This window comes from Dipodomys ordii, unplaced genomic scaffold (genome assembly GCF_000151885.1).
Source record: "Dipodomys ordii isolate 6190 unplaced genomic scaffold, Dord_2.0 Scaffold8, whole genome shotgun sequence".
Classification (NCBI taxonomy): Eukaryota; Metazoa; Chordata; class Mammalia; order Rodentia; family Heteromyidae; genus Dipodomys; species Dipodomys ordii.
This window is the reverse complement of record NW_012267224.1, coordinates 35,987,735-36,014,975: the sequence shown is the minus strand read 5'-3', so window position 1 is coordinate 36,014,975 and position 27,241 is coordinate 35,987,735. Positions and strand designations below refer to the sequence as shown.

General features: G+C 36.5%; 1 protein-coding gene across 1 annotated transcript in view; it reads left to right on the top strand.

Annotated features, from left to right (window-relative positions):
* The window catches only part of Tmprss11a (transmembrane protease, serine 11A), a 44,020-nt gene that overhangs the window by 9,406 nt on the left and 7,373 nt on the right, over positions 1–27,241 (top strand). Inside the window, exons 3-8 of the mRNA XM_013008935.1 lie at positions 885–1,003; positions 11,786–11,853; positions 13,777–13,927; positions 18,973–19,018; positions 22,245–22,416; positions 26,291–26,573. Of these exons, the coding sequence (XP_012864389.1) occupies positions 885–1,003; positions 11,786–11,853; positions 13,777–13,927; positions 18,973–19,018; positions 22,245–22,416; positions 26,291–26,573 (839 nt within the window). The remainder of the gene's footprint in view (positions 1–884; positions 1,004–11,785; positions 11,854–13,776; positions 13,928–18,972; positions 19,019–22,244; positions 22,417–26,290; positions 26,574–27,241) is intronic.

Genomic DNA, 27,241 nt, shown 5'->3' with positions numbered 1-27,241 from the left:
TGAGGGAATAATGCCTTTAATAGGAAAGTAAGACGATTTAAGGCCATAATCCAGTCTTCATATGAAAACCCCAATTGTAGTTTATGCCAATGGCAAATGATTCTCGAGTTAATTCATTTGATTGCACAAAACTCTCTTAACTATGAAAACAAAGTTTGATACCAGTATGGACTATAGTTAATAAGTAAAAATCCACAGGTTCAGAGATAGTCTGTTTGGAGTCATTACCCTTCAGTCTTTCCTTTCTCGGTCCATTGTCAGGAGACCCATTACTTTTTATTGCAAAGATCTGATTGACTTATTCCCATTACATACTTTTCTTACCTACAGTCTCATATAGTGTTTCCCTTCGCCTTCCTATAGCTGTTTGTCTGTTTCTAAGTATCTCACTGCAAGTAAAAATTCAAAAAAATACCCATTTACCTCTATTATCAATCAGTAGAATATATGTGGCTTATATGTCAGTTCAGCAAGGAGCAATGTCATAATGACTATTTAAGCTCTAGAGCCACATTGTAGAACACAAACTTTGGATAAGTCACCTACTAATTGTTCAGTTATATAACACAAAGCTAATTACTTATACCACTGTGTCTTATTTTCCTCCTCTGTAAAATAAAGGGGATGTTCATCCTAGAAAGTGAGTGTGATCAGATAATACATGTTAACCACACAGAACGGTACTGGAAACACAGTGCACATTCAACAAATGCCAGCTACTATTTATTATTAACATCTAACAGCAAACTAATACTTATGAAACTCAATTTCAAAGAAGCTCAGAGACACATTTAAGACTTCATAATAGCTGTATTAGAATTAAATCTTTGTCCTAAAATATTTTCCTGAATCACTTAATTTCCTACTTTCTATTTTCTTTGCAGGTCAGAGAATGGAATACTACCATGGCATCATTGAAGTTTCACATCCCCAAGACAATAGTCATACTGAGAAAAAGAATTCATATCAACTTAAGGAATTGCAAGAGATGAATGAACATTTGGTAAGTTGATAAAAAAAACTCTTGTTCTTGTAAAATAGCATACATGGTGAGAATTTTGTAGATAGTTTCCTTTATTTTGAAATATAAGAGTTTCAGACCATCTCCGTCAGAATCAGCTGACAGATTTCCTAGTCAACCCATATCTCATCCATCAGTATTTAATGAATGAGAAGGTTGAGAGAGGAGTAAAGAAATTCTACTATCCAACATGTGGGTAATTCTGAGAAACCATTGTCCCTACTCAACCAGTTCATTTAAAGATAATACTGAGACAATTGTTTTCCCAACTTCACCACAATACTTTCCTAATAAAAGTATAACTGTATCAGAGCTAGTTATTTATAATTCTGTACCCTTTTTTTAAGATCTCATTTTAAGATTTAGAGTATTTTTTTTGTGTGTGCCAGTCCTTGGACTTGAACTAAGGGGCTGAGCACTGACTCCCTAAGCTTTTCTTCTCAAGGCTAGCACTCTACAGATACTTGAGCCACACCCCACTTCCAGCTTTTTTGGTAGTTAATTGGTGAGTTGTCTAAGAACCATGATCCTCACATCTCAGCCTCCTAAGTAGCTAGGATTACAGGCATGCCACCAATGCTTGGCTTTACAATATTTTATAAAAAGATGAGAAAAATAAGGACAACCAAATATATTCAATTTACTTCACCAATGTATTATTAAAGACAAAAATATGCAGGCCTAGATGGAAGCTAGTAGCTCACGTCTACAATCCTAGCTACCCAGGAAGCCAAGACCTGGAAGAAGGTGATTTGAAAGCAACCCTGACAGAAAAGTCTTCAAATCTCCATCTCTAATTAACCAGTAAAAATGCCGACAGGCCTCTCAGGGACAAAGACTGAGTGAAATAATGACACATTCTCATCAGTGTAATGCTAAACCCCTTTCTGGTTGTCAATCATCATCACTTGCTTAATATCCTTTATTCCCACAAGCCCATACTAACTGCTTTCTGTGATTCATAAGTGATTTGTTTGTATTCACTATGTTAAATTGCATTTTTGTTTTATGTGCCCAAGTTTCAAACTTATCTTTTGTACTAGAAATAAATTTTGTCTCAACTTTTCATGTTGCTGAATGTACATCTAATTAATTGCTATTAGTTACTATATGACAATTCATACTTTATGCCTGCCATGTGTTCCCTGAGTACTTGCCTATAACCCCAAGAACTACTGCCATAAACAGATTCCTATGTATCCCCTTTGGGTCATGCAAACATTTCTGGGAGTAAAATTACTATGCCTTTTGCAAGTATTGCATTTAACTAATTGGTACAGGACAGCACTTCACGGTGGCTGAATCAATGTGCATGTCCATCTATGGTATGTAAGTGTTCATTGGTTCTAACTGCTATAATAAAAGTACTATACACTGGATGAATTAAACACCCAACATGTATTTCAAATGGAAAGCTTTAGGAGTCTAAGTTCAACTAACCAGTAGGTTTGGTGTCAGGTGAGGGCTTGTTTTTTGATTCCTAGAAAACCAATTATTTCTTGGGTTCTCATATGTAGTAAAATGCAAGAAGATCCCTTTTCTCTTTCAAGATGGCCTATCTTCATGGACAAATTATGGCTTCCCAAACCTCATTTCCTTAGGCCATCACTGTGGGTTAGGATGTCAAGATATGGATTTGAGGATTACATAAAACCCATTTCACAGCATCTAGAATTATGTGACTTTATTTTTCTTTTCCTGGTATCATTTGACAGCCTAATAAGCATAAAATAGCATCTTATTTATGACTTAATTTGCATTTTTAAAGTAATAATGAATTTGTACATCATTCCCTATACATATTAGCTTATTGGGTTTTCATTTCTGTAAAGTACTTGTACATGGTTTTTGTCTCCATTTTTTGTTTATTCATATAACTTTGCATGAGTTTCTTACTTTTTCCTAGATACTAATAGTATACTAATTGTAGATATTCTACTTATACATTCTGTGTTTTGTTAATATTGATTACTGAAACAGAGGTCCATAATTTGGAAGTAATCAGATTCATCAGTTTTCTTTGCTCTATAACTACTTTGAAGGAAACTTATTCCCTCCTAAGTCATAAAGTATTTTACCATATTTTCTGATATTACATTCATATACCTTTATGCTGTCTGCAAAGCATCTGAAGAACACTTCTGAAAAAGTGCTATTAAGTAAGAACTAAATTTCTAGACACTATATAATGAGGCATCTTTCAAATAAAACCAGATAACCAATCAAAGCTTTCCTCAATATATATGGCATGGTTATTGAGCTCACTGTATTTCTTGGCACCTGGATCTTACAGAAAAGGAAATATGATCTGTCTTCTCAAATTGTTACCAATTTCTTTGAAGAGATATGAGTAATACATGTGAAGTTGAACAACATGTCATGATATAATTATGGATTAAATTGGATCTTGAGGGCAATAATATAGAGAATTTCACAGGAAAGGAAGATCAATAAGGACTCTCAAAAGAAGAGCTTTGTATTATTTTATACTTGTTTAAATGAGACAGGTATTCTCCACTCCGCCATCCACCTCTTCCCCATCAAGTTTGTTTTAGAGAAATTACAGGAAGAGCGGGTGCCTCATCCTGAGCCACTCCTGTCTATTGTTGCTAAATCCTAATGAATAACATCAGATTCTTCTCTCTCTCCTATATGGGTACTAATTAGATTTCTCAGAAAGGCAAGTTGTAGTTCCTGTTTGCCTTCATAACTTAGGATTTCCTGATTTGAATTTGAATGGAGATGGAAAAGTAAAATGAGTTCATGCTCAAATTCTACTAAAACTCAGTCTCATTCCCTGAAATAATGGGACAGGCATAGCCCTTCTCTCATAGCATTCTTTAGAGATGACTCCAGTGACCAGATACCAGCTCTTCAACTTAAGATCAGACCACCTCTTGATAAATTCATCATACTTGAAAATATCATAAACAAAAACAATGTTTCCAATACACTTATGTTACTAAACATCAATAGGTTAGTCTAGTCTACTTTAACTATGCCCAAAACACATTAAAGTGAATCGTTGATTAAAATCATCTAACACAAAACTTGTTTAATAATAAAGTATTCAATGGCGCATATATTTCATTAAATATCTATATTCACAAAAGGCTAAAACTGTAGCATATTACTGTCCAGCTTTGGTACCTATTTTTAGCCCAGAAAATGATCAGAATCTAAAATTCAAAGTACAAGTTCTACTGAGAGTAAAAGTTTCTATAAAGCACAGTTTCTACTGAATATATCTAACTTTCACATCTTGTAAAAGTCACACAAATCATAAACAGAACTATTGGAAGCTGGATTCAGTCCATAATCAGCAATACTCCCAAATACGTAGATCACTTTTGTTGTCACTCAAATTTTTGGAGTTTGAGTAAAGTTACTACTTACTGAAAGGAATGCCTCACTTAGTATATTTCAGAAAGAGGAAAAGCTCTTAAGATCATAGCATCACTACCTATGTGAAAGTTCTGACCTTATAGTACCATGGTGATAGTAAAAATTAACCTTTTGAATGTTAGGTACCATACGGAGCATCTTATATGTATTATTTTCACCTTATCCTGACTAGCAACCTTGTAAGGGAGGTAAAGTTACTATAATTTTCAAATCTAGGTGCAGAAAGGTTAATTTTCTCAAGGTCATATACCTATTAAATGATACAGTTAAGATTTGAAAGAATTGTAGATAGAAGCCACCATGAACATTAAACATAGCAACACTTGGGACAGACAGTGACTAAGTCCCATGGGAAAAGGTGGTGCTAGGCATTGAACCCAGAATCTGCTGCATGAGGACAAATGTTCCACCACTGAAATACCTCCGCAGCCCTTAGTATTTTTAAGATAAATTCTTACTACAACTCAGATTGGCTTTGAATTTACTGTGTAATCTAAGTTAGCCTTGAATTCTTTTTTAAAAAATTCATTGTAAAGATGCAGTACAGAGGGGTTACAGTTACATGAGTAAGGGAATGAGTATATTTCTTGTTGAGCATTGTTACCCCCCTCCTTTGTTTTTCTCCTACTATCCCTTCCCTTTCCCACTTCCCCCACTCCTCCTTCTCTCCCCTCCCAAAGTTGTAAAGTTCATTTTCAACATAGTGTCTTGTGGGTGTGATTGTTGCAATGGGTCATTCTGTGTCCTTATTTCAGCATTTTGTTATTCCCCTTCTCCTCCTCAAATTAGATAAATGTATATACAAGATGCAGGGCACCAAAATCAAATACAGCAACAACAGGGGATGTACCATAGGGGGAAAACATACAAAAGAAACAGAAGAAAATCGCATAGTACATTAAAAAAAAAACAACAAAGAAAAACCTCTTATGTCCATATCTTGGGATTTATTTCACTTAGCATCATCTTATATGGTCATATGTACATAGCTTTTGAGCTTTTCTGTTCATCTGGTAAGATTATCCTAGACATAGTAGCTGCACTCCCCTGCTAGAACCTCCAAACAACTCTCATGGCCTTGAATTCTTTATCTTCCTGCCTCAACTTCCCAAAGGCAAGGATTACAGGTATGGACCTCTACCCCCAGCTTGTGAAGGAATTTTTACTTGAGATTTCAGACTTGCATTTATTTTGTAATTAAAGATTAGACATTAAAAAGATATATATCAGTATTTAATTGTATCCTGGAAAAATAGCTAAATATATAATTTCATATGGAACCTACAGGTTAACATTGCAAGAAGGTGTTGTTGTCATCTCTTTACAGATAAAATAACTAAATCTTTGAGTTCAATGTCCATAGCTTACAGATGACGGATGGGAATTTTGAGGCTAGCTAGGTAACACGGAACATGTGCTGTTCAACTTGTCAAGAAGAGACTCAACTAAAAAAGAGGATAAATGATTCAAGCCTACATCAATTGTTTCATTTATTTTTTAAAATCCATAAGCTTATAAATTACTAATTATGGTGTCATTATAAATACTGTTACAATATAATCTTTTATCTGTGTGTATGCTAGTCCCAGGTTTGAACTCAAGGCCTGGGCACTGTTCCTGAGCTTTTATGCTCAAGGCTAGTACTCTACCACTTGAGACACAGTTCTACTTCTAGCTCTTTGGTGCTTAATTGGAGATAAGAGTCTTAATGGACTTTTTTGTCTGAGCTGGCTTCCATATATGATCCTTAGATCTCAGACTCCTGAGCAGCTAGGATTACAGGTATGAGCCACCAATGCCTAGCCACAATATATTCTTTTTGTTGTTGTTGGTCGTGGGGCTTGAACTCTGGGCCTGGGCACTGTCCCTCAGCTCTTCAGCTCAAAGCTAGCGCTTTACCACTTGAGCTACAGCGCCACTTCCAGTTTTCTGGTGGTTTATTGGAGATAGGAGTCTCACGGTCTTTCCTGCCCGGGCTGGCTTTGAACCGCGATCCTCAGATCTCAGCCTCCTGAGTAGCTAGGATTACAGGCGTGAGCCACCAGCGCCCGGCTCACAATATATTCTTAACTGATATATTATAATATATCTTCATCATGGTTAATTCATTTATTTGTGTTAGTTTTGGCTGAGGAAGGCAACAGTAGAAGGTACTATAGCAGAGAGAAAGAATACTGATGTATATAGTTGTGTATATGTCTATCATAAAAGTCTATAGTTGGAGAAAAGGTATGGGTGGCTATGTCTTTTGAGAGAAATTTTCTAAGAAAATAAATAGTATGGGATAACTTAAACTTGATTAGATTTTTATAAATAATCAATCCTCAGCATAGGAAAAAAATTTAATGTTGTGAATATAAACACAGACTTCATTATGCCACATTACCTAGAATGTCATATACCACTCGGTAAATTCAGCATCTCATTAGGCATTACAACAGAGGCTAAGTGAAATGATGCTCAATCTCTATTGATCTATCTATCTACTTATCTACTCCCCTCCTCACCCTCTTTTCTCTAATAGAATAATGAAAATTTCAAAATACATGAGACTTCTAATAACCACTTTTCTTTGCTTTAGATATTCTAGTTTTGATTCCACTTTGTTCAATTTTTAAATAAACCCAAATTAGGTTTATTTGCAGACATGTTCTGTGACACAGTAAAACATTAATACTTTATCATTTATAATCTTTAATTTGGGGTATTGTTTTCTAGTGTATTGCAACTGACTGTGTGCAATTACTTGGCCCTTGATGTCTATCTGTTTCCTTCTGACATTCCACAAAGAGATATTGAAGTCACACTGATGCAATCAAAGAAATGACTGATAACATCACAGAATGACACCCCATTAGTGACCTCATTATCTTCTAGTTTAGAGCAACAAGAAAGCCACACTTCCATGATACTCCACCCATACCCACGGACCTCTGATGGCATTTTCTCCAACTCTAGATGAAGCACTGGCTCAAAGCTGTGGGAGAGAGACCTGATTCTCAGAAGTTAATGAACCCCAAAATCTTGGGCAGCATCCCTTAATGCTCAGCCTGACCATATACCAGCTAGGCTGGAGAGATTTACAGCTGCCACCTTCAATTTGAAAAACAAACAACACTGACATGTTAAATGAAGACAATAATGTATGACAGTAAAAATTGTCAAGATTATACTCCTTCAGTTGCTGGTCCACTTAGGGACCACTCACTGCTGCTTATGTATTTGCCTGTGGTCAGCACTGTGAGAACATTAACAGACTCTGAGTCTGGATGGCCTTGGCTAAATTCTGGTTCTATGGCTCACTGAAATGTCAACTTGGGCAAGTCACTTCCTCATCCATATAATGCAGATAATAACAGTATTCACTTTAGATGCTGACGTGGAAAGCAACTGGCCTGAAATATAAGAGACTTAGTACTTGGTACTAAGGAAGAAATCAGTGATTATTATTCCTGATTTTATAAAGTCTATAGTCTCATAATAAACGGGTTTTCTACAAAGAAACAACTGACACAAAAGGTGTCCATGAGGAGAAAAAATATATGTCTTCAAATAATTCATGTGTATTTTTTTCTAGGAATGCTTATCTCATTCAGATGTATAAAGTACATTCGAAACCTTCATAATGTTAACTAGTAAATGCAAGGCTTTCTGCTATATTAATTTTTAATTTCCTTTTATTTGTACACTAATTCAGCCAACTCATTTTGCAGTTATGATACAAAAATCACTGCAGAATGTGACAACATAACTCAGTCTATGCAAAATGCTTAGCACTTTAGTAAAGGAAATCACATATTTACACAAATAACTATGTAAACTAGAAGAAGATGTAAAAGGGATAAAAAAAAACCTGAGGTGGAAGGAAGAATGATTGGTCTGAGGATGAAGGAAATGCCAACGGAGGTATTATCTGAGATAGATCTTGAGAGATAGATAATTGTGATTCAGAAAAGCAAAGCTAGCCACAAAGAAGCAGGTGCTCGAGGCCAAAGGTGAAGTTCACAGGAAAATACTTGCAAAATACTGAGGGTGAGAACATGGAACAGGCATGCTGTGGACAGATGGTAAGAACCTCAGAAGGCTAACAATGATGTGAACACAGTTTCAAATGCAATTGCACTCTATTTTCTATGTCTATCTTGAATTCATTCCTTATTGGAACTGTAAATTCAATTAAGACTCACTTCAGATTAAGGTGGTCTTTAAAATAAAAGGACCTCTTATGCCAGCTTTCATGTGATATAAATTATATCTATATAATATATATATAAATAGATAAATTATATCTATATAAATATCTCTATATAAATTATATCTATATAAATAAATGATATCCAAAACTTTTCCATGGTACACCTTTAGTTTCTTGAGTTCTTAAAAGCTTATCTGGTATCATATTGGAACCAAGAGATTGCTAATTCCATTTTCCAGTCTTCATGGCATAGGCATCTGAATTTTGATGTCTGAGACCAAAGCAACCCTTATGGAAAGACAGAGATTGCTGTAACAGAAGCAGCTGACAGTGAAAGGTGGTGACATGTAAGAACAGCTAGTTAAGGAATGAAAGATGAATGTCTGGGCGTATCTGTTTGTTTGAGTTGTCAACCTCTCCCTAACTCTTTCATTAAACACCAAACTAACCTTCAGTTGCCCAGAGACCTTAATCCTAACACAATTTCCAACGTTCCAATACCATCTAGCAGAAAGAGGGGGTCTTTTGTTTCATGTTAAGAATAACTCCAATTATAAAACTCTACAAATTCCCCTGGAAGAAAGAGACTACAGGGATTTGTAAATCACTAATTCTACCAAGTTGTATAAATAATAATAATAATACACTGACAGAAAAATGTGTGTAGGTTTGAAATGAAGAACTGTCTTCCAAAACTGTGGGGCAATTGGAAGACCCTAATTTTGTCCTAAAAAAAATTTGTATTGATGCAAGTCTTAAATCTCTCAGAGAGACAAAATTTCAAGGTTTCTGGAAAGCTCATTTCTGGATAAACTCCTTTCAGCCATTACATTTATACTCATGTTTTCTCAGGTTTCCCATCATAAATTCAGTAGTATTTTTTTACCAAACCTTGTGCCACTTTTCTCAAAATGTCCAGCAGCCTATAGCTCCAGAAGATCCCGGGACCTCACTCCTGACTTGATTCTTGAGACTTTCTAAACATAGGGTATTATAATCTGAATAATAAAAAAGAAACTTTGTATTATTGGCATCACCTAAGTTTCTTCTACCTAGACTTACGGTATTCTTTTAGCTCCTATTTTCCCAACAAATGTAATAATTCAAAGATCGAATTAAGGCTAGGGCTGGCCATTTTCAGTGGGCACACTGCCAGATAGAGTGTATCATCCAGAGTCCAAAACCTGATCCAGTGCCTTCACCTAGTTCCAAATGACCAAGAATCAATGATGGGTGGAACTGATTCAAAGGATGATGACAAACCAAAGTTACTGAAATATCCAACTGCTATTGACTTTCCTTCCTTTTAAAATTCATCACATTTCCCACTTCCTTTTAGTTTGCCTTTTATTTTCTTTGGGAACTTCCTTGCCAGGTACTGAGTAATAGAACTAGTTGTCACAAGAAATGACTAGAACAATGTCATTCTCAGAAAAGCACACCTTACAAAATAGTTTGGTTTCTTTCATAGAATCCCCAACCACCAAATTTAGGATTTCCTTATGGATAAAGGCATATTTGTGATAGTAACGATTCATCAATATTTAAGTGTTTCCTTTGATCTTGTATCTAAAAGTAGTACCAAATATGTCCCTTTAAAAGTATTCAACGGAATTATCTTTAGGTTAGTTAACTATTTACTTGAAAACCTATAGGAATGTGCTCTAAGGGAAATAAACTGAAGTAAAATGTGCATCATATTTAACAAGGAAACTATCTTATTGCATGGACAAATATGGATCCCATAGATACAAAATCTAGATTTAAGTCCCAGTTTATCATTAACTACATGAAGCCAAGGGGAAAATTCACATAGTATCTTTGGGTCACAGTTTTCTTTTTTAGTAAAAACAAGAATCAAAATAATATTTTTTTTCCATAGGGAATTGTAAAGGTCAGGGAGAAAATGATTTTGGATTATATGGCTCCAAATGAAGCATCTATGGCTTCCTGGTAGTGCTAAAGAAGTCATGGCTTGCCTTTTGATCCCTGAAAGAGCTTTCCTTTTTATTTTTGTGGTTTTCAAAAAAGAGTTCAGTTCCTTAGCTTTTTCTTCAGACATTTCCCTCCCCACCCCTCACCCCCAACATACAAACATTTGGTTCATCTACTTGAATGATGGCCACCAAGTGGTTACTTGGGAAGACTAAACCAAATTCACCACAGTACCATGCTGTAGCAGGCAAGCACAGCTGTGTATATTGACACAAAACAATCCCCTTTCCTTCTTCTTCCTCAGTGGCACAGACTAAGTAATACAATTTTGACTTAGTGTTTAAATACTACTTTAATCATTCTTTCTTCCACAATCATCAATTTAAGTACTATTGGCTCTCACTTAAATGCTGAATGTTCCTTCATTTTCATTATATCTGAGAACCAAAGACCTGCAGAAATGGCTAAGACCTACAATGCCAACATGGTGGCTAGAGGACCACCAACAATTACCAGCCCAAACATTCCCAGTACTTTCTATGTATTTAATCCTCCTAGCCCTATGAGTAAAATATGAGGCTTTACTTGATTTAGTGTATTCTCCAAAGTTGGCCAGTTCATGACAGCAGAAACAAACTCTGTTTCTCTCCATCACTTCTCAAAGCTTCATTCCAGAAGAGGAGAAGAAGGGGAGAGTGAAGCCAAGAATAAATTACACCTCCTACAAAATTAAGCAGAGTGAGGGAAGGGGTGGGTTGGGAGGGATGGGTGAGAATGTTGAACATGGTGACATTGAGCAAGATGCTTTATGTTCATAAACTGCTTTGATAAATACTAACATCTTTGTACAACTACTTAAAGATCATTTTAAAAGTAAAAAATTTTAAAGCCTCATTCCCTCTCTTATCTCTGTTCTGTATCTTTCTATTATTCACTCTATAAGTTTTAGAGTATCTTCTACTCCAGACACTTACACTAGAAGCTAGAATCATTTGGAGAGGTACCTTAAAAACATGAGCAGCCAACTCACTATAAGTCCAATTGAAATTTTGAGAGAGGAGCCCCAATATCTGTTATTTTTTAAATTCAGCCAATAATTCTGTCATGCTGTGAAAATTGAGAATCATTTATTAAAACAAAAATGCTATTATTCCCATATTTTAAAATCCAGAGTATAGCTTTATTACAAAATATCTCATTAACATACTGTTTCTCTCTTGAAATAACAGGTGGACAAGATATTCATAGTTTCCACTTTGAACAAGCACTACATCAAGAATCAAGTAGTCAGGCTGATGTACGTATGTTGGGGCTAAAGTATAATCACAGCCTAGAGGGTCAAAGGGCAAAAGATTCAGGATCCTTCATATATTGTGTGTCTCTATGATTCAGCCCTTACTAGGATGCTCATAGATACTATGTCTCGGTCTATATCTGTAATACAGAGCTAGTCACTATTTTGTAATAGAAAAGTAAGATTTTGGGTGGTGTGGAAGAGGAAGTGATGTACTTATATTTCCCCAGGAGACAGTTATCCCAAATAGCAGAAGCAAGATTCGAAGTTTATCAACTGGTTATTAGGTCTAAAATCTACCCAAAGCCCATAGCCTTGGGAAAACCCAGCTGCCAGTCACTGCATGCACTAAGCACTATGCTTTTGACAGATGTGTTACTTTGAAAGCATTAAGAAGACAGAGTTGACTACGAAACTTTACCAGTAAAAAAATCCCTAGTCACAAGAGACATGCCCAAACAAAAAGATGTTTCTATTGTATTTGTTGTTATTGGGATGGAAGAAGGCTCAAATCAGTTGCAGAAAGTGCTCAGAGGTTTCATTCGTCTTACTTTGAAAATTACATAGCTGAACATTCAGACACAAATCCATGAATATGTATGATTAATTTTCTTAAAGGAAAAGAAAGAGGTTATATTCATCTGTGGATTTATTTAAAAGAAATAATCACCAATAGACTTTGTTACCAATATACTAATGTCTTATTGGTTTACTTATTCCAAATTCTTATACATTTCTGGTAACTGATGACTTTCGTGAGACTGTTATAGTATGAATTGGATAATTTAGAAGCTGAAAAGCATACAAACACTAGAACTTTCTAAATTTCATGCCATCTTTTTTTTTATCAAATTCTGATTTGTCATGGCATCCTAGAAACATTCTTATAGTTTCATGAAATCCTTCACATTTATAACCATTATTAATATGTAATTTATTTTGTGTGATTCTAGAGAAATTCTATCTGATGATCAGTGTCAATTTCTTTTATTTAAGATAGAAATTTACTTGGACCTATCCCAACACCTGAAGGGAACACAATACATAAAATGTCTTGGAATCTATATAACACTACTTTTTTAGCCAAAGATTCGGGGAAAATAGGCCTATAATTTTTTTTTTACTGTTTAGATACTTTGTAGCAAAATTAGAAAATATGACAGATTAATATATATTATTTTCAACTTTTAAAAAGTCCTGAAATTGTTTTATTTTCCTAATTTAAGGATCTATTAAAAATAAGTTCCATGCATGGCAGGATTGAACCTATACAGATACAAACTTGAAGAAACTGCTACATAGCTTGAATAGGAATAAAAGACCATACCTTCAAGTATAGCAAAGAAGGAATTGATACTTTTAGGTATGTTGTAACTATCTACTAGTCCTAAGCTTTGTGGAATGGAAAACAAAGGGAACAGTATTTCAATTTGAAATAAACCAAGTCTCAAGATCAGAGCTGATCAAAGAGCAACCAGCCTTTTAAGGAAGCAAATGTCCCATCATTTTAATGACTGCACTAGGGTTAGAGGACCGCTTCTTATAAATGCTGTAGCAATGATTCAGATATCAGATTATGATTCACTGTCCCAAGAGAACAGGAAGCTTTCTTCCAGTCCTCCAAGCTCTTTATTTGGATGATGACTTTTTATGACTGCAAGTTACCCAACTGCTGTAACCAGCCTTCAAAAGAATAAGGGAAACATACTTAAAACATAATAAAAGCTGGAAGAAGGAACCTATGAAATAGCCTCAGGTCAAAAATATATCAAGGATGACATACAGAAGAAGGGTGTAAATATGAAAGCACTAAACTTTGGCAGTCAGCAATTGAGGCATAAATCAAGAAGGAAGATACTGGAAAGATCATAGGACAGTACCAGATGCATCTTTTGAACATGCACCTTTCTGTTGTATTTGTCATAGCCCAGAAGACGAGGTGAAGGCAGATACTGTTACAGCATACCAGATCCCCTCTACTGTGCCTAAGACAAAAAGAGAGAAGAAAATCCACCACATCTTAAATCAGAAGACTAGAAAAACAAGAGCCCTGCCGATAAATGTCTCATCAGTACAAGCTAATAGTAAGTCGCTTCCTTTCTATGTGACATGAACTTCCCTATTTAGTTGATGTTTTGTATAAACATAAACTCATTTGTCATTTCCACTTCAAGTCAGTTAGAATTCATAGGTAAGAGAATTCAATTTCAATATATGGCATTTCAAGGGTTTTTTTTTAAATCATTCTCTGATGAAAGGATGTCTGAATGTAGTCATCAAGTAGTTTTCCTAGAAGAAATTGATTGGTAATCACCCCAAAATAAAAGCAAAACTTTACAGCAAACAGAGGGTTAATCTGAGCAGCCCCTGCCTATATGACTAAGCTAGTGAAAATACCAAGGGTAAAGCAATAACTGTGATTCTAGATAGGAGCTTCCAAAAGCACAAACTTATCTGTTGTCTTTTAAAAGCATAGGGAAGGGATGGTAGGGGGAAAACAAAGGAGGAGGCAACAATGTTCCATAGGAAATGTATTCATTACCCTTTTCATGTAACTGTAACCCCTCTTTCTGTACAGCATTTTTACAATAAAAAAAAGCATGGATGTGTCTATATATGGTGATCTTATAAGGTTTTTAATGACTTTCATCCTATAAGCAATTGGAGAAATGATTATAAACCAACTTTGGTGCCATTAAACCATCTGATAAATAATGCTATCAAAATCACTAAAAACCCAGGTGCCAGTGCCTCATGCTTATAATCCTAGTTATTCAGGAAACTGAGATCTAAGGATTGGGGTTAGAAACTAGCCCTAGTAGAAAAGTCTGTGAAACTTTTATCTCTAATCATCAAAAAGACAGAAGTAGAGGTGTGGCTCAAGTGGTAGAGCACTAGCCTTGAGCACAAAGCTCAGGAACAGTACTCAGGTCCTGAGTTCAAGCCCTAGGACTAATGTGAAAAACTAAATTAAAAAAATCACAAAACAGGGGGAAAAACTTTACTGGACACATTTCTATATCTTTTGCATTTCCCCTTTTTGTTCACTTTCTGCTATTTACACTGCCATCATTTCCTTGAATTTGAGAGAAACAACACTTATCAAGGCCTATCTTCTATATCTCATTACTATATTCCAGGGAAGTTGGGAAGTGGAGCTGTGGCTCAAAATAGTAGAATGCTAGCTTTGAGCAAAAAGAGCTCAGGGACAGCACCCAGGTCCTGAGTTCAAACTCCAGGACTGGTAAAAAATTGTACATTTGTCTCTTAGAAATTCATTGTTTGTGTTAAGATATTCAAGACTTTGAGAAGTCCAGATATGCAGATACCTGTTTCTTCTTGTATAGTAATAGATTTCCATAGCACTTACTTTCAACAGACGAATATGGAATTTGTAGGGAAAATCCATATTTTGTAGGGAAAAAATCCATTGGCTACCAGGGTTAAGAGTCATAGAAGAGGGGCTGGGAAGCTGGCTCAGTGGTAAAGTGCTTACCTTGCATGCCAGAGGCCCTGGGTTCGATTCCTCAGCATCACATAAGCAAAAAGAAAAAAGCTGGAAGTGGCGCTGTGGCTCAAGTGGTAGAGCGCTAGCCTTGAGCTGAAGAGCTGAGGGACAGTGCCCAGGCCCAGAGTTCAGGCCCCACGACCAGACCCCCCCCCAAAAAAAAGAGTCATAGAAGAGAGTCAGAGCAAGTAATCTGTATCACATATGAGATAGGATGCCTTGCCCTGGTAAGACTAGCTGATTCTTGAAGCGGAAATCCTCATCTGGAAGTGAAAATCTGAGATAGGGAAAGGAGCAGAAGTTTCCTGATGTGATTGAGAGTCAGCGACTTAGGGAATTAATTAAGCTATAGACCTCTCCCAAGTAGAAAGAAGGAACTGTCAAAAGCTTAATCTACCTTCTTAGGTGGGAAGGCCCAGGAATGCAGGTTGTGAAACAGTAGCCATTCTGCTGTGTTGGGTTGTACCTAATTTCCAATAATGTGTTAATTTGCCAGGAATTTAAAAGCCTGAACTCTGTGAAACCAGAAATGGAACATTAAATGGTCTTCTTGTTATTTTAATGACTGTAGTAAATTAAGAGGTTAAATTGTACTGATGGAGAACCTAATTCTTGTAACACCACTGAGTCACTAAGGACCCAAGTATTGCTCCATACTTTTGTGTCCACTTCTGTATCTAAAATTGCAATGAAAATATCTGTTCTATCTGAAATCATAAAAAGATCATGAGAATATACAAGAAAGCAGAAAATGTAATATAGAACCAAAAGACTGCCTTGACTTAGGAGTGAATATGCTTTGGAGACCTCAAAGAATTGATGTTAGTTAACTGATAGCAGGGACAGCTAAAACACTGAAGGTTTCAGCATTTCCAACTGTATTTGCTGGCAGTTAGAAAAGTTCCATACAGCAGAATGCTCAGAGCCATTCCTCACTAAAGCAGTCCTTAATTTGGCAACTTCTAAAAATATAGAAAATGGCAGGGATTCTAGATTGAGTCTAGAAATAATTCTGTAAGTCCAGATTCATTTGGTTTGTCAAGAATCAGTGTTTTGTCTGACAAAGAATAATAGGGTTTCTTCCCCCAATACAATGTATCAAAGCAAAGATAAAATCAACTTGCTGATACTAAAAAAAGCACCAGAACAGCTCACTGACTCTGTATCAGGCATTGGATGCTTCAGTTCCCAGGACCATGTCTGTAATATTTAAAGCCCAGAATACTGACCGGACTTCTCCCAACTGAGAAGTGTTCAAGAAAAGAGTGTATATATTTCTTTTCACTTATACACTGGAAAGTAATGCTAGTTGGTGAAATATAGAAATCTACAAGATATTAATATTAGAAAATAATATATTATATAACATGATATTGTATATAGTTGTTATATTATGCATAACATAATATATATAACATGTAATGTCAAAGATATTTATATTATATATTAGACATTATTTTATAATATTAGGATTCTATTCTTTGATTCTAAACTTCTATTACACTTAATAGCCATTATGTTTAAACACCGATCATTCCTAAGAATGGATAAGTTGCATTTGTGTGTGTGTGTGTTTATGCTAGTTCTGGGGTTTGAACTCAGGACTTGAACCATTAGCTCTTTTGCTCAAGGCTGGTGCTCTGACACTTGAACCACACCTCTATTTCTGGCTTTTCCATGGTTTGAGGTAAGAGTTTCATGCTCCGGCTGTTTCAAACTGTCATCCTCAGATGTCAGTCTTTTGAGTAGCTAGGAGTACAGGTGTAAGCCAGCAGCACCTGGTAATAACTTTCATTTTGCTAGACTAATGTGATTTTAACTGAAGAATTTTAACACTGTGCAATCATGAAAATCTTGAATCTACATTTGTTGCTCACAAAGGGCACTAACAAAGGTTAGTAATTTGAGGACAAGTTGCTGGGGAAGGAAAACATTTGATCTGGTAAGCAAAAATAAAAGGATTTAACTTTCCTCCTCCTCCTCCTCCTCCTCTTCATAGTACCACTTCCAACTTTTTCCAACTTTTTTTGGAGGTACAAGTCTCATGGATTTCCCTGCCTGACATGGCTTCGAACTGCTATCCTCAGATCTCAGCCTCCTGAGTAGTGACTCCTGGGTGTGAGTCATGGGTGCCCGGCTTAACTATTTTCTTAAGATAGACCATCATCAATAAAAATCATCTTCTTTTATGGTTGTAGACCCACAGGTTATGTAAAAAGTTATGAGATAGTTTCATGCAGTCCAGTCTGTTTTTCTGATGCACACAAGGACTGCTGTTTTCTTAGCTTACTGGATAGTCTAGGTTCTGTATATCTAAGGAAAAGTTACTGATTAGAAACTTTGTAACTCCTATCCTAGAGTTGGTTTTCCTAGGAATTATTAAATCAACAGTTAATATTTAGGACAGAAAGAGTGTCTTTTCCCTGGAAAAGAGATAACATAACAAATGGCTATTGGTTCCTAGTGGTTCACATAAAACTGAGGATAGTAATTTTCCTCTAAAGGAAAAGGAGAGAAAACATTCCCTAGAGAACAGTGTGTTTGTATGTATGTGTGCGTGCTTATGTGAATGTGCTCTGTGTTACCGGTGCTAAAACACAAGACCTCACATCTAGGCATCTACCACTTGAGAGCTATGCTTCTCACATTTTCATGAATGTGTGTGTGTGTGTGTGAGAGAGAGAGAGAGAGTTTTGAGATAGGCTCTTACTAATTTTTGCTTATACTGTCCTTTAAACTGTTTGTATTCTTGTCTCTGCTTCCCAAATAACTGTTCCACCATACCTGGCTCCAGGACAACAATCTAATCCATTAGATGGCTTCATTCAAGAGTGTCCTCGATAGAAAAGCCAGTGAAAATCAACTAAAAGTAGAGCTACGTAGGTCTTGTCTTAGCAACAATTATACTACTTTCCATTTTAATACACTACTGTATGTTATAAACAAGAAATGTATATATAAATAAGAAACTTTCTATCTTAAATTACATTTGACAGAATCGTGTATTTCTCCCATAGACCAAGTACTTAAAACCTGGTCTGGACATTTGATTCTTCACCATGGAGTAATTCAGGGATATCATTTAACATATATTTTTGAAAATTTTCTCACTTTGTGGAGTACAAAGATGTGACTCATAGAAAGTTAGTAAAATAAAGCATTCCCATTTTATACAATGGGAAATAGAAAGCTAAGGCCCTAAATCTGAGAAACTTGGCACTAGTGCAAAAAATGAAATAGTTCATTGTCATCACTCAGTAAGCCATTTTAACTTAAAAGTCATTATAGAGCCCTTTTTGTTTTACATTGAGTTTTCAAAATATTTACTGTCATTTTGTTTTTGTTTGTTTTCTTGCTTTAATGTAGTACTGAGATAAACTTACAAACAAGACAAAAAGTACAGAAATAAAAAAAAACAGTGACCAAAGGGGGAAAAAGATACAACAAAACAAAACAAAAAGTAAAATAACAAAAAACTTCTTGTTTCTATTTCTTAGAGTTCATTTTGATAGAAATCATTTTATATAATCACGTGCACATAATTATTGAGTCTTTGTGATCCTCTCCTAAGAATGTCCTCGTTTGGTCTCAGTGTGTAAATGTGTAGAGTCCAGGATAATCTATTGTATTCTTCAGCAGGGAAACTAAGTGTCCAGGCAAGTATGTCTAGTTAGCTTATACAAACAATGCCCATTGCCACATTAACAAAGATACCTTCAAATATTAGCTCACAAATTCCCATCTGTGCTTCATGTTTTCTTTGGGAAAAAATAACAATTGGGCAATAGACATAGATTTATTTTACTCTAAGACTGATGTCATGTCTAGGGCTGAGGCACAATTGGCCCAGTGGTAGAAAACTTGCCTTGCAAGTGTGTGACTCTGGGTTTGATCTCAAGAACTTTTGTGTGTGCACCTGGGCCTGGGTGCTGACTCAGAGAGGTTTTATCTAGCCTTTTATTCAAGGCTAGCTCTCTACCACTTGAGCAACAGTAAGACTTTCAGCTTTAGTTAATGTAAGGTAAACGCTTCATGGACTTTTCCTGCCCAGGCTGGCTTTGAATTGTGATCTTCAGATCTCAGCCTGCTAAGAAGGCTTTGGAGGTAGGATTATAGACATAAACCACCAGCATCCAACTTGAGCTTTTTTTTTTTTTTTGGTCGGTCATGGGGCTTAAACTCAGGGACTGGGTACTGTCCTTGAGCTCTTTTGCTCAAGATTAGAGCTCTCTACTTTTTTTTTTTATTTGTGAACATACTGTACAGAGGGGTTACAATTACAGGGCAGGATAATGCGTACATTTCTTACCAAGCATTGCAGCCTCCTCCTTTGGTTGACCCTTCACATCCCTTCCCAGCCTCCCCCCTCCCCCCCAATCCCAACCCTTCTCCTTCCCCCCCCTCCCCCCCCCCGACCGACGTTGTAAAGCTCGTTTTGGACATGACAACTTATACTTCTCGTTGTTGCATCAGGTCCACCTGTATCCTTAAACAACTGTTTTTTCCCCCTCTACCACTTTGAGCCACAGTGATACTTCCTGTTTTCTAGTGGTCAATTGAAGATAAGAGTCTCACAGATGTTCCTACCTGGGCTGCCTTCAAACCACAATCATCAGATCTCAGCCTCCTGATTAGCTAGGATTATAGGCGTGAGCCATTGGCACCCGGCTTGCACAATTTTTTTAAAGCATGTTTAATTTTAAAAATTTACATAATAAAAATTTTGGAGAAATTTCAAGAAAGTATATATTTCTGGTTTATAATAAGTAAGTTTGCTTTCCTAATTCTTTTTTTTTTTTGTTCCGGTCGTGGGGCCTGAACTCTGGGCCTGGGCGCTGTCCCTCAGCTCTTCAGCTCAAGGCTAGGACTCTACTGCTTGAGCCACAGCACCACTTCTGGCTTTTTCTGCTTATATGGTGCTGAGGAATCAAACCCAGGTCCTTATGCATACAAGGCAAGCGCTCTACCACTTGAGCCATAGTGCCACTTCCCGCTTTTTCTTTTTGCTTATGTGGTGCTGGGGAATCGAACCCAGGGCCTCATGCATGCAAGGCAAGCGCTCTACCACTGAACCACCTTCCCAGCCCTTTCTAATTCTTTTTTTTAAATGCTACAAAATGTGCTTTCTAATAAATGTGCTTTCTAAATAAACTAATGTGAAAGCAATGCATATGAAAGAGATAAAGCCCTATGGTCTGACACCAATCATTCAAAATATAATACCCCACCTTCATAGCTGGCAGTGACTTCACCAAAAGATTTTACAAAGGTGATGAAAACCTAAGTGGAGATACTCATATATTTGCTTTTGTGTTTTGCAAACAGCCCCAATATTTTTATCCATTTATTTGTTTATTCAACTAAAAAGATTTTAACATCCTACAAAGTAATTGTGCCCGGGGGCTGGTAATACTATTACATGTTATACACAATCAAATTCAAAACTATACTTCAAAAGTAAGGAAGGGCGGAAACCAAGTAGGAAATAGTAATACAGTGAAGGTGTTCCATTCCATGATAGTTACAATGTTAACCTGGCCTTTGGAGTAAGAGAGTGAGTGATTCCTAAAATGGCAGAAAAGTGCTGATGAATGGTTAAGTATCCTGAGAAGGGAGTAGTATGAAATAATGCTATGAAACAAATGAGAATATAGCCATTTCTTGTAAATGAAAAATGTCATCATGGCTGGAACATAGGATGGGGACTTGAGCATGTAGGAGAAGGATGTAATTAATATAGACAAGGACCAGAACCACACTGGTACCTTTTGACTTTGTTTGGAAGGACATGAAGTGTCAGCAAAGGATTCACACACTGCAGAATGATCTCTCAGGTTCCAATGTGCTAAGTAAATTGAGAGCCCAAGCCTGGAAATAGAAGGATGCAGTAGGAAGTTGCTGAAATCCTTAATAAGAAAAAGAGGTTGCTTGAAGGAGAATAGTGGCAGAGTGATGACTTTTTTTGAAACAGCTGGCCATGTTTGGAGTGTAACCAACAGCAACAATATGAATTTCCCTTTTTGATAGCTAATTAGCTAGAACCAGAATGAAACCCATTGTATGTTCTGTATCAAACTATGTTCCCGCATTCTTTAAAAGAACTGTAAGCGACAAAGTAATCTCTGGCTTGACGTACAGAACACAGCACATGTTTTCTTTTTCCAATCAGTGCCGAATATGTTATTTATATAGAATATGGAAACTTCTATTCTTAAGAGACTGTGTTCCACAAATCTACAAACATGAGGAGGTAGTCACTCACAGAGTGGATAGGAGAGGGGTAATTAGTGAACAGACAGCACTGTTTCTCTGGTGAGAATTTTATGTCAAGGTAAACATGGTTGGATCACCACAAACCATGGCAGGATATGGACTCTAACTGGGAACTCTCAAAATAATGGCACAACTGGCACTGAAAGTCTATGGGTTGATTTGACACTGTGCTATGTCAATTCTCAACAAAGCATCAGTAGGCCACATACATTTGCATCTACAAAGAGAGAGAGAGAGAGAGACTGAGCAAAATATCAATGCATGGGAACATAGAGAGAATGAAGAATGATAAAGTACCTCTTTATGCAATAATAGAAGCAATTATTCCATGTTAGTACTTTACTGAGGTCTTGGTGTCAGATTGGACTTCTTAGATCTTTTTTTGTTTTTTTTCGGTCATGGAGCCTGAACTCTGGGCCTGGGCACTGTCCCTGAGCTCTTCAACTCAAGGCTAGCGCTCTACCACTTGAGCCACAGTGCCACTTCCAGCTTTTTCTGCTTACGTGGTGCTAAGGAATCGAACCCAGGGCCTCATGCATGCAAGGCAAGCACCCTACCACTGAGCCACCTTCCCAGCCCACTTCTTAGATCTTAACAATCTCATTTCTTACAGGCTGTGGTAAACGAGTTGCTCCATTAATAGTCAACAGAATAATGTCTGGGGAACTTGCAGCTAAAGGGGCCTGGCCTTGGCAAGCCTCCCTCCAACGTGGTAATATCCATCAGTGTGGAGCCACCTTGATTAGTAATATGTGGCTTGTCACTGCGGCTCATTGCTTTAAAAGGTAAGTTACTCATTTCAAGTCAGATCCCAATACTGAAAGTAAAAAGGCTTGAGTTTTATCATATTTGGAAGGATTAATCTGTTCCAAATGTTGCTGAAGTAAAACAAGGAAAGCTCTCAGATTCTTTTCTAAAATTATAGTCTCTTCACATCTTTATTTGGAAAATTTGTCGGGAAGAAAGGGAGTATGAATCGTTATTCTAGTATTCATTAATCAAGTCTTCAATTACTCAAGAAACTATAAGAAAGCAGAAATACTCCTAACACAAAACATTTACAAAGAACTTATGAAATCAGTCCCATGTCAAACAATGTTCTACATTTAGTACTGGTCTATTTTTACAAAAAAACAAAAAGCAGAAATGTACTTTGACATGTGAAAATGATGTAGAAATATTTGTCAGGAGCTAGCTTACTTAGAATCAGTTGTCTGCAGAATTCTATTCTGATTTATGTTGCATTCTTAAAAATCAGAGCCCAGAGTATGTATATGAGCGTTCAAGCTGCTGATTAAACCATGTCTGGAGTATTAAATCTGTGGTGCACAATACACTTCAAGATGTCTGGGAAAAATAAAGTGATCTTAGAGTTTTGGGGAAAACGATTCTCAGCCAGGAATAATAGCTCAATCCCACCTACTTGGGAGCTGGACATCAGATAATCATAGTCTGAGGTCAGTCCAGGCAAAAAGAAGTTTGAAAGACTCCATTTTGACCAATGACGGGGTGCAGTGGTGTACACCCCTTATGTCATAGACACAGGGGAGTGCAAGTAGGAATATAACAATCTAGGCTGGCCCAGCTATAAAGGGAGACCCTATCTTGAAAATAACAAATGTAGAAAGGGGCTAGATACGTGGCACAAGTGGTAGAGTACCTACCTAGGAAGAGTAACTCCTTGAGCTCAATTTCTGACAAAAAAAAAAAAAACACAAAGGAAGAAAGAGGGAATGTATATCTATACAGCCTTTCCACTCAAAGTGTGGCCCACTTAGCACTATGGAATTTGAAAGAAATAAAAAAAATAGTAAATCTTAGCCAAGACTCATGGAATCAGAAGCCACATTTTAATAAGATCCCTTAATTATCTGTGTGCATATTAAAACCTGAAAAATGTCTTGAGAGATAAAAATATTTTTCTGGGTAACCTCTATAGTACAGATGATCGCTGCATTAATAGATCTGAAATTCTGTTATGTGCAAGAGAATTAGAGTTAAAAACATATTTGCCACCAGGCAGAGCTGTCCAAAGGTGAAAGGAATTCCAAGTTTCAGAAACAGGATTCTAAGACACCATGCAGAAGAGCTCAGGCATGACAGTGCTTTTGTAATGACAACCAGCACCAGTTATTAAGCTATTACTATGCTACAGACATTTGATTAGATATTTACATTTTTCTTTTATATAAAATCCTCATAGCCATTGAACTAAGTCCTGTTTGGTAAGCTGTTTTTCACGGAGGGTGATAAGGTGCTTGCCTTCAGTCAATGTTTGGAGATGGTGAAATTCAAAGCATATTTTCCTGATGCCAAAACTCATCTTTCACAGATGGGGAATCAGCGAGAGGACTGGTCAATTTTTTTTATCATACGTATGAGATATCATACATGAAACATATACATAAAATATATTGTATACAATACTTGATATATAAAGTATATATATATATATCATTGTATGACATAGATCAGACACAATTCATCTTATATATTATGCATTATACATAATACACATATATCACATGTATATATGATCATGCATATACCACATGCCAGACATTTGATACATATGACACACATAACATATATCATACATATGATATATATAATTTATTTTCCTTAAGTACAAATGGATTTCAATTTGTTATTTGGAAAATAATAATCAACGATATTTCCAAATGCCCTTTTCTTAGGGATATCTTTCTAGAACAAATGTTACCATTTTGAATTTTTACAGTTTACTTTAGAATTAAAACAAGTTCCTACGAATCTATGCTTATCATCATTAATTTTTACCTTAATGATTTGGGCCCTGGTTAAAAGTTTAGAAGCCTAAACCTTACCTAGCATCTCTAAAGTTATGCATGCTTTTAAGGTTTATAATCTATGAATATAATAAAATAAAAGCTGAACTAAATATATTGGTTCATTGTTAGAGAATTTCAGTGTGTTCATTCCCATGTGAGTAAATGCAATTCAACATCTAACTTTTTTATTTCTAAGTCCAAAACAGGTATATACTAAATTTATCTAGGCATACTTAAGTTTTAGCTTACAAACCAAAATGTCAATATATCTATAATATATAAGTTATTTTTATAAACCAGTCTTTGGTAAGCTTCTTTACAGTATTTTTTGGGGGGGTCTGGTCGTGGGGCCTGAACTCTGGGCCTGAGCGCTGTCCCTCAGCTCTTCAGCTCAAGGCTAGCACTCTACTACTTGAGCCACAGCGCCACTTCCAGCTTTTTTCTTTTTGCTTATGTGGTGCTGAAGAATTGAACCCAGGGCCTCAGGCATGCAAGGCAAGCGCTCTACCACTGAGCCAACTTCCCAGCCCTTTACAGTATTTTTATATAAAAATGTTATATGAAAGCAAACACAATAATCCCAGCACAATTTATATAGTTGCAAGATTAGACTTATCTCTATCATTATCTTTATATACTTCAGCTAAAGCTAATCACCAAAGAATTACTGACTGAAAAGCAAGTGTCATTTGAGTCAATTCTAGGCACTTTATCACATCCTATAAGACATGCTGGTTCCTTCTTACCTCTCCAATTCAATCATCCCAGTTATTCTTCCCCTTACCTCCTAAATTTAATCCCGTCTGGCCTACAGCCTTGAGGATGTTTACCTGGAAACGTGTCTCCCCATCTTCTTAGAGCTCACTCCTCTTCCTTAACCATGTTTTAACCTAACTATGTTTGAGAAAAAAGAGCATTCCCTAACTAGCCCCTAATATTCTATGCATAATCCTAATTTGTTTTGCCTCTACCGTTCAGATCATCTACTTTTGAAATTTTGTTTTGACCCTTTTTCTTCCCCAAGTCTAATAATCTTGTGAAGTAGAAAGCTATGTCTTATTCTCTTCTCCAGCCCCAGTATTTTGATAATATTCAATATACAGATATTCAATAAATACTAGCTGAAGGGATAAATGAGTACTATTGCATGTGCCTCATGGCACTAAAATTGCAAATTCAATATGAATTTCACCTCTTGAAAATAATTCGTGGAGGGGGTAGTTGTTGAGGTGGGGAGGAAAGGGATGATAGGGGAAAAACAAAGGAGGATGCAATAATGCTCAATAGGAAATGTACCCATTACCTTGCTCATGTAACTATAACCCCTCTGTATAGCATTTTGACAATAAAAACATACAAAAAAGAATAAATTAAGACTCAAAGTTTCAAGAAAGTACAAAAAGTTAAATCTTCCTACCACATACTTAATTCGCCAATGGGCAGTGACTGAAGACCCACAACGGAACAGCAAGCCCTTTGCCAGACACTTCGAGTGATAAGACACTGACAGAGCCTTCTCCGAGGCAGTCATGGGTGGGCTTTATAGAAATATACTGAGAACTGGAAATCCAGAACAAAGAACTATCCCAACAACAGACTGCAAAAGAAAAAAGAAATGGCAGCTGGGAAAAATAAATTCCTTAAATGTAAAAAAAAAAGGGGGGGGGGAAATAAGTTATTCTTCTATCTACTAACAGTAGACTATATTTAAATGGGCAAAGAAAATTATCATTGTAACCAAATATTGTCAGAGTGAGGTATTTTTTTTCTTTTCTTAGCCTAAATGCAATTAATGTAGCTCGTATATTCTATGGTGTTCATATTTTCTGTGATTTTCTAACCTTACCAGCAATGCTAACCCTCGACAATGGACTGTCAGTTTCGGAACGACAATAAATCCTCCTCTGATGAAAAGAGAAGTCAGAAGAATCATCGTCCACGAGAGGTATCGCTCCCCAGCAAGAGAGTACGACATTGCAGTTGTACAGATCTCTCCCAGGGTCACCTTTACAGATGACGTCCGCCACGTTTGCTTGCCGGAAGCCTCTGCGTCCCTCCGACCGAATTCTACAGTCTACATCACAGGATTTGGAGCGCTGTACTATGGCGGTGGGTATCTCAGAGAGCTCACGGCATGCTAAGTGCCAACAGGGTGATATCATGTCCATGGATACTATCCTGCCAGCCAGGCCCTCAGCTTGTTACTTTTTATTAGAACTCTTATTTTGCAAGTGAAATGGTCTATACTACAAAATTAAGAAAAATAAAGGAGTAAGTGGAAGGGAGGTAAAAATGTTGAAGGTGCTGAAACAGTAAAATACAGTGTATTCATGAACTTCTTTGTTACATTGCAAAAAATCAGTACATAGCCTACAAAATTAAGAAAAGTGAGGAAAGGGATAGGTTGGGAGGGATGGGAGAGAATTTTGAAAGGGGGTGGCAGTAATCTATATGCACTGTATTAAAATGCTTTGTTGACTGTCAACTCCTTTGTACAGCTATTTAAAGCTAAATTAATATATATATATGTAAAAATATATATAATGTAATCCTAGCTACTTAGGAGGCTGAGATTTGAGAATCTTAAGGTCCATGAGACTCTTATCTCCCAATAAACTACTCAGAAAAGGCCAGAAGTGGCTCTGTGGCTCAAGTGGTAGAGCAGTAGACTTAGTGTTAGCCTTCAGCAAAAGAAACTCGAGACAGTACATAGTCTCTGAGTTTAAGTCCCAGAAATCACACACACACACACACACACACACACACACACACACACACACACACACACACATACACACAC